Genomic DNA, 13296 nt, shown 5'->3' on the forward strand with positions numbered 1-13296 from the left:
CCACTCCCAATAATAGATGAGGAGGTGTCAGTTCCAGGAGAGGCAAAGCTGCTTTTGTAATGATCCAGCCACTCCCAGTCCCTATTCAAGCCCAAATTAATGGTGTTACATTTGCAAATGAATGTGCCAGCAATGCCTCTCTGCCATGTACATTGGCTAAACTGGACAGTCCTTACGTAAAAGAATAAATGGACACAAATCAGACATCAGAAATGGTAACGTACAAAAACCGAAGGAGAACATTTCAATCTCCCTGGACATTCTACAACAGATCTAAAAGTAACTATTCTTGAACAAAAAAACTTCAGAAACAGACGTGAAAGAGAAACAGCAGAACTAAAACTCATTTCTCTTCATGTGTCCTTATATAATGGCTGCATCTGTAACTTTCACACCATGCAGCTGAAGAAGTGACATTTTTTACCCACAAAAACTTATGCCCAAACAAATCTGCAAGTCTTTAAGATGTCACCAGACTCCTTGTTGTTTTTGTGGATACAGACTAACAGTTCTGGGTCTGGTTCTGTTTAATATCTTCATCAATGATTTAGATAATGGTATACAGAGTACATTTATAAAGTTTGTGACTGATACCAAGCTGGGAGGGGATGCAAGTGCTTTGGAGGATAGGATTAAAATTCAAAATGATCTGGACAACCTTGAGAAATTGTCTGAAGTAAATAGGATGAAATTCAATAAGGACAAATGCAAAGTACTCCATTTAGGAAGGAACAATCAGTTGCATGCATACAAAATGGGAAATAACTGCCTAGGAAGGAGTACGGCAGAAAGGGATCTAGGGTCATAGAGGACCACAAGCTAAGTATGACTCAACAGTGTAACGCTGTTGCAAAAAAAAGGGGTGTATTAGCAGGAGTGTTGTGAGCAGGACACAATAAGTAATTCTTGTGCTCTACTCTGCACTGATTAGGCCTCGACTGTAGTATTGTGTCCAGTTCTGGGCACCACATTTCAGGAAGGATGTGGACAAATTGGAGAGAGTCCATACAAGAGCGACAAAATGATTGCAGGTCTAGAAAACATGACCTAGGAGGGAAGATTGAAAAAAAAAACAACCTGGGTTTGTTTAGTCCTGGAAAGAGAGACTGAGGGAGGGACGTGATAACAGTTTTCAAGTATGTAAAAGGTTGTTACAAGGAGGAGGGAGAAGAATTGTTCTTCTTAGCCTCTGAGGATAGGACAAGAAGCAATGGGCTTAAATTGGAGCAAGGGAAGTGTAAATTGGACATTAGGAAAAACTTACTAACTGTCAGGGTTGTTAAGCACTGGAATAAATTGCCTAGGGAGGTTGTGGAATCTCCATCGCTGGAGATATTTAAGAGCAAGTTAGACAAATACTTGTCAGGGATGGTCTAGATAATACTTAGTCCTGCCAAGAGTGCAGGGGACTGGACGAGATGACCTCTTGAGGTCCCTTCCAGTTCCATGACTCTATGATCATCCATATATCTCAAAGTGCCTTTAGAAAGAAGGGTAGGTGTAATTATCCCCATTTTGCAGGTTAAGAAACAGAGGCATAAAGAAATGAAGTGAGTTGCCCCAGCAGCTGGTCCTCCCACAGGGCTCTTTTTTCAGAGCTTCACAGTATAGGTCTACTTACCTCTGGCCTACAGTGCAGTTCTCAGTTCTCCCTATAAACTCCTTCTCCAGCCTATGCATGCATTGCAGGTATGGCAGGATGGAGCTGCCTAGGCCCAGAGCAGTTCTAAACCCCTTTCTCTCCTGTGTGGGCGTTTGTAAACTCCATCATAGTGGCTTAAGAATTAAGTATTGTCACTAGCCCTTGCTTGCAGTGTATGGTATTTTGATTGGAAAATGGGTTTCTTTCCTCCTCCATTACTACAAATGTTCCAGGGAAGTTGCATGTCTGTGGTGCTGATTTGTTTCTCCAATTTCCACCCCATCCTTCCAGTGGATGTAATAGCTATAATATAATTACATGATTAAATACTGTGTTTAACTCCAACTGACTGGCAACTGTATATTGTCAGAGTCAGGGGTGTCTCCAGGCCCCTGTAGGCCAACCGCGTGCTTGGGGTGGCACGCCACGGGGGGTGCTCTGCTGGTTGCCGGGAGGGTGGCAGGCAGCTCTGGTGGACCTCCTGCAGGCGTGCCTGGGGAGGGTCCGCTGGTCCCGCGGCTCCAGTGGACCTCCCGCAGGCGTCCCTGCGGAGGGTCCGCTGGTCCTGCGGCTCTGGTGGAGCATCCGCAGGCAGGTCTGCGGGAGGTCCACCGGAGCCGCGGGACCGGCGACCGGCAGAGCGCTCCCTGCGGCGTGCCGCCGTGCTTGGGGCAGCGAAATGGCTAGAGCCGCCCCTGGTCAGAGTGCAGGGGATGGGATTATGTGACTGACATCTGTCACGTAAAGATTTGCTTCATTTTATTTAATTTTATTTTTAAATTTCAGCACATGCTGAAAACATCCAGTTAGCAGAATCTGTGCAGGCAAAGAGTGAATAAGAGTGTGTATTTTATTCATTAGCTTTGACTTTGTGTTTCCCAAATCCAAAGCCCTTTCTTTGAAGTTAAAGGAATTGGCCTATAAGATGTGTATTCATATATGGTATCCCTTATATATAGTGAATGAGAGGGTGTAAAAATCAAACAGAGGCCAGTTTTTCCACAAAGCTAGATTTTCAAAAGAGTTCAACTACCAGCAGCTCCCATGGTGACACTTTTCTTTTGAAAATATCAGCCTCAATAATTAAAAATCATCAGTGAGTCCCCCTGGAATCACTAGATTGGCTTAAATATAGAAAATTTGAGGTTCTTTTTACTTGCCTCCTGGCTTTTGAGCTCTTAGAGTTTTTGTGCTCTTCTCCACAATTGACAACTAGGAACTTATTATTATTTTTCTTTTAATGAAACCTGATATTCTTACAAGATTAAGAATACGTCTGGAAGTGGAGGGTCAGATTTTTAAAGTTTTTATGTGTTTGTTTGTTTGTTTTTTGTTGATGTTGTTGTTGTTCATTGAAAGAAATCAGATGCTGTGTTTCAATATAACTTTTTACAATGGAATTGAAACAATGGAAAGTAAAGTTAAAATGCACAGCATTAAATCTCCTGAGCCTCTGCTGCTCAAAACTGTATTTCACCTACAGGGAAGTAGCATTCAGCAGTTAGTCTGAATTGGTAGGGCTAGCTTCACACCATTAAGCAGCTCCTGATTTAACTCTAAACAGTCAAACCTGGCTTGGCTGCCAGAGGGGAGTTGTTGGAAGCAACAGTAGTCAGAGGTGGATGTTAGAGTAGAACGGGGTTGGGAAGCAGAAGAGCGAGTTCAGCTCTATGAGGTGGTGTATGCAACTGTACCTTGTTAGATTATGCAAACTCAAACTTTTGAAACTACACCCTGAGATGGGGACCTTTTACATTTTGGGAAGTCCTATGGTCTGAGTTATACTGGTCAGACTAGATGATCACAGAGGTCCCTTCTGGCCTTGGAATCTATGAAATCTTTGTCCACTGATCATTTGTTCCATGAGGACAAGATCAGAGGCTCAAAATGTATAAAGGAGTGACTCACAGATTCTTGCTCTGAGCAAAAGGTGTTATGGACTTTTAACCACAGAAAACAAAACCTTGGAGGTTGAAGTGCTGACACCTACCAGAGCTCTTGTTAGAGGTGGGATGATCTCTGGTTATTGGCATGCATGCAGGTTCCTTTATTGGTTTTAATATGTTTTCTCTGTAATGCTTTTGCCTTAAGAATAAACGTGCTTGACACCTGGCTCCAAGCATGCCCACTGGCCTCTGGTTCCTGAACTCTGCACTGACCACCAGCCCTGGACATCCACTTCCCACTTGCTGGTACCGGTTTTCCACAGATGCTGACCTAGCATGGAGGCATTTTGGTGCATACACCTCTAGCCTGACCTGTGGGGTAGTGTAGACATGTCCTAACTCTCTCAAATTGGAATGGGTGCCAAGCACCGTCAAATGTCATGCTGTTGTGGTGATGCACAAGTCTATTAGAAGGAAGTGGGCAAAAGTCACCAGTGCACAAAACATTTTGTAAATGTACATCCAGCAGAAGAGAAGGTTTTGTTCACAGCCAGCCTGAACCAGTGACCTAGAAATGAAAATCACCTTTCCCTCTACCCCACTCCCATTACCAGATCTATCCAGATGTCTGGGAAGAGAAGATTTATAAATTCACTGAATTTTTTGACATCTTTCCAAAAAATCCCATGCCTGTAGTTTCAGCAATGCTCTGAGTAGATCTAGATGATCACAAGACAGCAATCTGTTAACAATTTCACTGTTACCTGTTCTGCTTTGATGTGTTGTTAAAGAGCCCACTGCTGATCTCCTTGGCATGCAGCCACAATAGCAGCAGCAGTAGTTATTTTTGTATCATTCTTTGCCAATAATTATGATGGTTCCTTCTGGCCTTAAAGTCTGAGTATATAATGCTAGTTGGCCCAGGAATACCAGATTCCTGACATTAAGGGGTTAAGTTGCACCTTTCCCAGTAAGATATCATGAAGAGCTGGCTGGCTGTATAACTTTGCCCTTGATCAAAAGCGTACAAAGATTGTAGAGCATATGTCCTGAGAAACAGACAGATGCTTCATGTCATAAAAATGACAGATGGAGATGTAAAAACTACAAGTCCATTGACCCATCATCTACCTACACTGGACAACATATTGATCTGCACTTTCTGGTAAGATTTTCTAATGTTAGGGATAATAATCCATAGACCAACACTCCATGCATTACACTGAGACTTTCTGAAACCCAGGCTGGCATTGTTTTGTTGGCCAGAAAAAAAAATATGTCATTACTGTTGTTATTACTGTTGAAAGTGTGAGCTAGAAGTTCTAAACACTGACACCTTAAATGGTTGAATGGGAAATAACAGTGGTAACAGTGTGTTGAGCAATGTTGCACATTGAAGTGAGGGGCCTGATACAGCATTGTCATGTGACCCTAGCCAGCCACAGACTAGGAGAGGTACAAACTCAATCCCTCCATCAGCATCTGCAAGGGATGAGTCTGCCCTTAATTTTTTTCCTATAAGAAAACAAAATTTGCAAGTTAAAAGCACAAAGGTGTGTGTATTTAACTTGCCAATTCATCTCTCTTTCTCTCTCTCTCTCTCTCACACACACACACACACACTCCTATCACTCAGGAGCTAGTTGTGGCTTGATATTGGGTTCTGAAATTGGCTTAAAATGGGGTACACGGCCCTGTTTTTCCCAACACCTGATCTTTTCATGTGAAATTTCACAGTGTTATTTTTCATGCTCTTTGAATTTTCTAAGACTTTTTAAAAGTAAGTGTTTAAACTTGGTTGTGGCTGAAACTTGCCTGTGTCAATCTGATTATTTTGTTTACAACTATATTAACATGTTGCTTATCTACACGAAAATTGGTTGAGAAAGAAAACTTGAGTAGATCTAGTCGAAATTTTTTTTTAATGTAGTATTTAGGGATATTTTAGCCATTATTTGGTTAGTTGCAACTGACAAATAAAATCTTCTCTGTTATAGACATAAAATGTGATATTTTCAAAAGCACTTGGGGGCAGATTTACAAAGGTACCTAAAGATGCAGATGGATACCAACTGAGATTTACAAAAGCATCCAAGTGGGCAAGGGGCCTTACTCCTACTGACTTCAATTAAAATCAATGGAACTTGTACATATTTTTTCCGAAAGCATTTAAGTAATTTAGGAGCTTAAATCCCACTGACTTTCAATGGGACATAGGCTCTTAAATCACTTGTGGCTTTTGGAAATCTCACCCAAAATCTTCTGTTGGCAGCCACATATTTCTGTCCAATTTTATTTTCTCACAACTTCTGCACACTGTAGACCAAACACTGCAACCTTAATTCTGTCCCTTATGAATGTCAGTTTTCTAGCAACCCCTTTAACAGACTAAGTCATCCCAATACAATAATCTACCACATACAAATCCACAACTAGTAATGCTAGGAGGGAACAGTTTGGTAGAGCAGTATGTACAGAATAGTGGGTTAAGGGGGCAGGATTAGGGCCTCAGCAGCCTGAATCTCTGAGGTGATGTGAACTGACAAATCTCACAGGATATGTGTAGACTCTGCTTCCTCAGAAAAATCAAGGGGTCATACTGAAGAGCCTAACATAGGCATCCAATTGTGAGAAATTTGGCCTGAGTGTTTGTCTCTTGTTGATAATAAGTACGTGTGCTCTGAAATGCTCTCTGAATAATCAAGCCAGTTCTGTGTTGTCATTGATGTTTGACCACATATTTGGCTCATTTCAACAGGTGGATGTTTTCCTGAGGAAAATCAAACAACAGATTAAATTCCCACTTAAACGAAAAGCTGGCTTTTTCTTGGCATCCAGGAAAAACCTGAAAGTAGCTACCTCACACTTACTGTTTCTAACATGGAGATAAAGAGGGATTTAGGACTGAATATCACTACTTTGATAATCACAGTATGTCCTGTCACAGCACTGTTATTCATTTGATTATTTTTTATCATAGAAGAAGGCCAGAACATAAAATCAAAGATTTCAAGCCTGTTTTTATCTGCTTCCATTACTCCACAACACATTTTTTTTTTAATTAATGGGGATTTGCTCATGGCTAGAGCGGAGCAGATTCTGTAAGTGTAAAAATAAATTACTGCAACTCTTTCCATAATGATATTGTTTTTAGCCATCATAAATATAGTGATAGTTCATTTCTGATATGAAAATGCAGCTCTGCATGATGGATTATAACAGGGTGGATTAGCTCCTCCTGTTCATGAGTTTCCTCTTGATTTATTAGGGAAGAATGGTTTTGATCATGAGGCCAAACCTGAAGCTTTTATTCAGGGTTCGATCCTTCTCCCACTGAAGCCACCAACTTCAGTGGCCTCCTGTTTTTTTACTCAGTGGGCCTGATCCTGAAAGCATTGAGAACTTTCAACTCCTCTTGCCCTTGTGGAGAAAAGAAGGTGCCCTGCACCTTGCAGAAGACATTCAGTACCTCAGAGGATCGGGTCCAAGACCAATAGAACCAATAAAGCTCCTTAATCCTGTGATTGCTCATGGAAAATACATTAAAGAAATGCCAGTCCTTCCTCCAGATTACAGTTTCTTTCTCAAGTCTGCCTTGAATAGTGAGAAATTTACTGTTACAATATATTACAGTCAGCCCTGTAGCACTCTCTTCCAGTACTAGGTGACCTCTCAGATAATGGAAATGCCCTGCTTTTCAGCTCTGTCATAACTAGGATCACAATAAACTGCCACTGAAAAACGGTTACACTGCTGAGACCCCTTAAGACCAAGACTCACGGATGTAGAGATTCACATGATTAGGTTAAGGAGAACAGATTACCCACAGTTATTCATCTTCCCTGAAAAAACTGGTCTCCAGTCCTGCTGACAAAGACCACGTAGCCACTTCCCTTGATTGCACTTATCTCATTTCCAATCACAATAGATATGTACTGAGATAATAGCAATCTTCTACTCTAACCGTAAAACCTTTAGTCTGTTGATCTTTATCACTCCTCAACATATGTTGAAAATTACTGATCGTGACCAGTATTTCACTCTTTCATTTCTCACCTCACACAATTGCATTTCTTTAAGATGGGAAGAAGGATCTGAAGCAGCAGAATCAGGTAGTACTACACTTTTTTCAATAATACATAGTTGATTTGCAAAGTCAGGTCTAGTTAACCATGCCTCTCTGAAATGATACGCTCATCTTACTTAATTTTATAAGTCAGGCCCTCCAACTTCTAGCAGCAGTGCTCATAGCAATCACTCTACACTGATTTGGCTGCTAGAGGGACTTCCATGGGTATGGAGAGGCTGGATTGGCCCAGGATGTGCAGCAGAGAGTTAATCCCATCTCAAGCAGCAATAACTCTTCAGCCTGTAGTTGGTTTGGTTTCTGGAGGAGGAGAAAGCCATGTAATGCAGCCCCTCCTCCCAAACCTTCAGCTCACCCACTTTTCCATTGTCAACAGAATATGTGGCTATTTTGTGGACGGGGCAAAGAGACTAGGCTCCATGGAGAGGGGCATCCACTTGGTCACTTTTCCTCCCTGTGTAGGATCACTGGCTTTTGGTGGATTTGCTCCGTACTGCACCATGCAGTGGCGGGGTGGACATATGGATACACAGATGGGCCTCTGTGCTGCAGTTAAGCAGGTATAATAATACTTCCCTACCTCAGAGGGATGTAGTAAGGCTTAATTAATTAATCTTTATCAAGCCCTTTAAGACTCTGGGATGGAAGGTTAAAAATAATTGCAAAGTAAAAGGATTCCATTAGACTGCAGATGATCAAAGGCAATGTTTACAGGCTGCAAATTACATGACAGCTAAGCAGTAAATCAATCGAATTATTTAAGTGTATACTGACATGTCTCCCTATTACTCTTTTCTTTCACCAACCTCTTCCAATACACACATCACAGAGAAACAGGGTTATTAAAAGAAAAGTTTTAATAGCTAAGGGTGGTGAAGATAATGGAGTTGGTGCCCCAGCAGGGAGGCTACCTTCAAAAACCAGATAGAAAAGCTCAATCCGCCAGCTAGAACTTAACCAATTTCTGTACGCTCTGCTACTCAGCTGCTCTAACAGCATCTTGAAGAGTCAAAATAATAACTCACAAAGTCTCCACATGTGGTATGAAAAGATTAGACAAGTCTTAAGCAGGCAGGGATTTAAATCCTGACTGATAATACAGTGGTGAAATTATACACCATAAAAAGCAGAGGAAAAGGGGTTGGGGTTCAGTCGAAAGGAAGATTTAATCTAGAGACAAAGACCTTCAAATAAATCCATCCCATATATTTTGGATTATTATTTCAAAAGCTGGAACTTGTGCTTGTTGATCTCTTAAACTGATTACTGAGAAAATGTATGCACTTTTAGAAATAGTCATTGACAGACATGCATTTCAGATATCCTTTTTCATTGGTTTTTATTTCTTAACAAAGCTAGATTGCCTAATACTTCTGATATTTTCAAATAACACAGATATCTTGAAATTCAATTTGTAGTGCAGCTGTATAATTTATTGTACAATGGCTACATCGTGTTCCAGGAGACAGCAACATAGAGACTGACTGAATCCCAGTACAGAAGAGAGTTGTTTCAAAATGATAAGATCATTTTATCGAGGAGGAAAAAATAACGATGGGAAAAGATATTTTCTCCACCATCAAATTTTGATACTTTGGACCACCTTCACGTTACTGAACAGAAGAGTATTTTTATTAACTAGTGTAGGAGTCCCTATGTCATTTGAGCTTCATATACACCAAAAACAACGCTAGGGAGTGTTGGTACATGTTTATGCCAGGATCTCTTATAAAAGTGCTTTCATGATAGAGACATTAATGTAATATTTTAAATTGCAATATATCTATATTATGGTTAAAAGGAACACAGAAATGGCCATACTGGGTCAGACCAATGGTCCATCTGGCCCAGTATCCTGTCTTCTGACAGTGGCCAATACCTGTTGTCCACTCCTGGAGAACAGAAGTTAGGGACACTCAGAGCATGGCATTGCATCCCTGGCCATCCTGGCTAATAGCCATTGATGGACCTATCCTCCAGGAACTTATGTAGATATTTTTTCTACCTGTAATCATAGAATATCAGGGTTGGAAGGCACCTCAGGAAGTCATCTAGTTCAACCCCCCTACTCAGAACAGGACCAATCCTCAGACAGATTTTTACCCCAGTTTCCTAAATGGCCCCCTCAAGGATTGAACTCACAACTCTGGATTTAGCAGGCCAATGCTCAAACCACTGAGCTATTCCTCCTCTCCAAAAATATATGGAGATTTAACTATCTCAGAGAACTGGAAGGGACCCTGAAAGGTCATCAAGTCCAGGCCCCTGGCTTCACTAGCAGGGCCAAGTACTGATTTTGCCCTAGATCCCTAAGTAGCCCCCTGAACTCACAACCCTAGGTTTAGCACGCCAATGCTCAAACCACTGAGCTACCCCTTCCCCACTATAGTTTTGGCCTTCACAACATCCCCTGGCAAAGAGTTCCATGGATTGACTGTGCATTGTGTGAAGAAGTGTTTGTTTTAAACCCGATGCCTATTAATTTCATTGGGTGACCCCTACTTCTTGTGTTATGTGAAGGAGTAAATAACATGATAATAGCTAACATTTGCATAGCACCTTCCATCAAAGGATCTCAAATTACTTTTCATATTTATAAAGTGATTTTAAACCTGATTTCTCCTCACTCAGGGCTGAAATGTAGCTACCTCTGGTGGACCACAGAAGTCGAATAACAAGACAAAACAGCACTGCAAAAGAGTTTCATGGCAGGAAATGTAGAATATTTTGCCCAAACAAATCTGCAGTACAGGAGAACTTTAGGGAAGCTGAATGTAATTTCCCAAGTTGGCACTGGTCCTGCACTAACATCCCTACTTCTGCTGTGGTGGGGAGGGTTTGTTTGTTTGTTTGTAATGATCACAAATGACAGTATCTTGGTTTTCTCTCCTGATTAACACACCCAGTGTGTACATGTGGTTTCACCAGTCCATTCCAAAGACATTCCACACATGTTGTAGTTGGGCTGAAGGTAGCCCTTTCCCGGCAGGGCCGGCTCCAGGCATCAGCTAAAGAAGCAGGTGGTTGGGGCAACCAATACTAAGGGGTGGCACTCCAGCCGCTACTGGGGTGGCACGTCTGGGTCTTCGGCTGCAATTTGGCGGCAGGTCCCTCAGTCCCTTTTGGAGCGAAGGACCTGCCACCGAATTGCCGCTGAAGAGTGGAGCGGTGCGATAGCGCGGCCGCAGCTTTTGCATTTTTTTTTTTGCTGCTTGGGCAGCAGAAAACCTGGAGCTGGCCCTGTTTCCCAGATTTTATTTAATTCACAAAAGGAACTCAAAATTAAACAGTTTAAACTCCAGCTAGGGTGACCAGACAGCAAATGTGAAAAATTAGGACAGGAGTGGGAGGGTAATAGAAGCCTATATAAGAAAAAGACCCCAAAATCGGGACTGTCCCTACAAAATTGGGACATCTGGTCTCTCTAAATCTAGCTAAGTCTTCTCGAGAATCTTGACATCTCAAGGGACTTGTCTCCAAGACCTCAGTCTATTTCCCCTCACCAAAGAGAGCCACTCCCATCTCCTTCACTTAAAGGGGCAACAAGTCACTTGCAACAGTGAATCAGGAAAACCCATTTAACCCTTTCCACTGAGGCAAAATGTGTTACAGACTAAAGGAGATTCCCCTTCTGACAAGAAAGTTGACTGACCAATTGGTGGTGCTGTGAAAAGTCAAAAATTGGTTCAGCCTGGGTCCCTTTCTCTGGGACATTGACTGGCTAAGTGGGACAAGTGGCAACCACATACCATATTGTAGAATATTCTGAACTCAAGAAAGTTTATCTTCCTTTTGAGGATGAAACACATGTGCAAGTATTTACAGCTGAAGAAAACAGAGAAGAAAGTGCAAAGGGCCTGCAAAGAAGCTCCAAAATATACTGAACACTAATAAAAATATTTCCACTTAACCATGACTAGATTAAGTATCTAGCAACTGGAAATTGTTCCATGCCTTTCAAGGGGACTAGTATTTGGCCCAGTATGTAAAGTATGAGAGAACTCTGTGTGTGGTGTGTGTGTGTGTGTGTGTGTGGTGTGTGTGTGTGTGTGTGTGTGTGTGGTGTGTTTTCAAATCTAATAAACAATTCACTGATTAGATCAAATTTCTGAAAATACATTGTAGGAACATATATTACATTACAATGAAAATAGAGGGAAGATTATTTTGACCATCCATATGGACTCTATTACTAATATTTATCACAAAGAATTATTTGTAAACCTTAAAGAAATTCAGCATGATAAATGCAGAGCTGCTGCAGAAGTAGATCATTACTAACCCTATATAACATGGAAACACCATTATACTGCATACTTACATTCAGGCTGCGTAACAACCTTGATGGATTGCGAGCTCTCTCCTGGTCCCCATTCATTGTATGCCACCACTCGGAATGTGTAGGTCACCTCTGGTTTCAGATTTCCCACTGTGAGCTGAAGTGTCTCAGACTGTGTTGTGTTCTGTGCCCGTTCCCTAAGTAAACATATTAGCATAGAAAAATAACTTTAAAATTAACATAGCCTTCCAAGCAATACTTATTTAATAATACTTGGCAAGCTAGCAAAGTATTGCTAACTCTTTTAACTCTGACTTTGGGCTATAGAGTTTCCTTTAGGTGCCTGCAGCATTATGTTACAAATTAACTCATGCAATGGGGCCCAAGATAAATGTTGCAAGGACTACAAGAAAGTCAGAGGCGTTCTATTATAAACACTTAATAAGCAACACAATCTTCTGGTTCCTTCTCTGTCTTAATATAATAGGAAATGGAACTGATGGGAAACAAATAGCTATTCAATAAGTAGAAACATCTGTGATCTTGACAGTGAGATGCGTACTGGATCATAAGCATTGGGCTAATGACAGAAAAACAGGTTCTGATGGTTCCACAAATCAAGCTTTGTCAGAGCCGCTAACAGATGCGCCTTCCTGATGATAATGGGGACAAAAGTACACCACCGCCCAGCTAGCAGTGCTGTGTTCAGCAGTGTCAGTTACTGTAGCTAATGCAAAGAGATCACATAGAGATGAAGGGTATCCACTGAGTCCATCTCCATTACAAAGATCTGAAAGGAAAGCACATTTGTAAAGTTTGTGCTCTGCCCCATTTAGCTCTTTTAGCATCTTGGCAAAAATAGCAGTGATTACTAAGGAGTGGTGTTCTCATAGCGTAGGAAGCCAAACAGTCTCTGATTCACCTGTGCAGCTCCCAGTTGCAAAAAATATCTGGGAGTGTGGCCTGCTTAAGAAACTGAATAAGGATTTTAGCCTTAGTCCCTAAAATAAGACTATGGTTGGTCTTGAGCAGGTACCCAAAGCTGGGAGAGAGACTACTAGGAGTCCTCCCTCCTTCGCACATCTTCTCAGATTCCAGCCATGTTATTGATCCTGGCCTCTAAGCGCACAAAGACAAAGGGTGTGCCTGTTGGTGGCACTGGACTCCCTAAATAGGACAGGAGGAAGCCATCATTTCATGTCCTTCCCTACTGACCAGTAGACAGAAGCCAGTATCAGGACAGCATGTTACACCTCGAGAAATGAACTGCTGTGACCGCAGCTGTGTGGAAACACCCTGCATTCTCAGAGGCATTAGTAATACTCCAGGCTCAATGCCTCTGAGGGCTGCAACTGGGGTAGTGCTCCTCCATACTTCCCTACATTAGACTGTAGCTTAAAAG

The 13296-nt window shown here is 41.7% G+C and overlaps 1 protein-coding gene across 1 annotated transcript in view; it reads right to left on the reverse strand.

Annotated features, from left to right (window-relative positions):
- The window catches only part of DCC (DCC netrin 1 receptor), a 939470-nt gene that overhangs the window by 253939 nt on the left and 672235 nt on the right, over positions 1-13296 (reverse strand). Inside the window, 1 exon segment of the mRNA XM_030567485.1 lies at positions 11937-12091. Coding sequence (XP_030423345.1) covers positions 11937-12091 — 155 coding nt within the window.

The sequence above is a fragment of the Gopherus evgoodei genome, chromosome 6 (genome assembly GCF_007399415.2).
Source record: "Gopherus evgoodei ecotype Sinaloan lineage chromosome 6, rGopEvg1_v1.p, whole genome shotgun sequence".
Classification (NCBI taxonomy): Eukaryota; Metazoa; Chordata; order Testudines; family Testudinidae; genus Gopherus; species Gopherus evgoodei.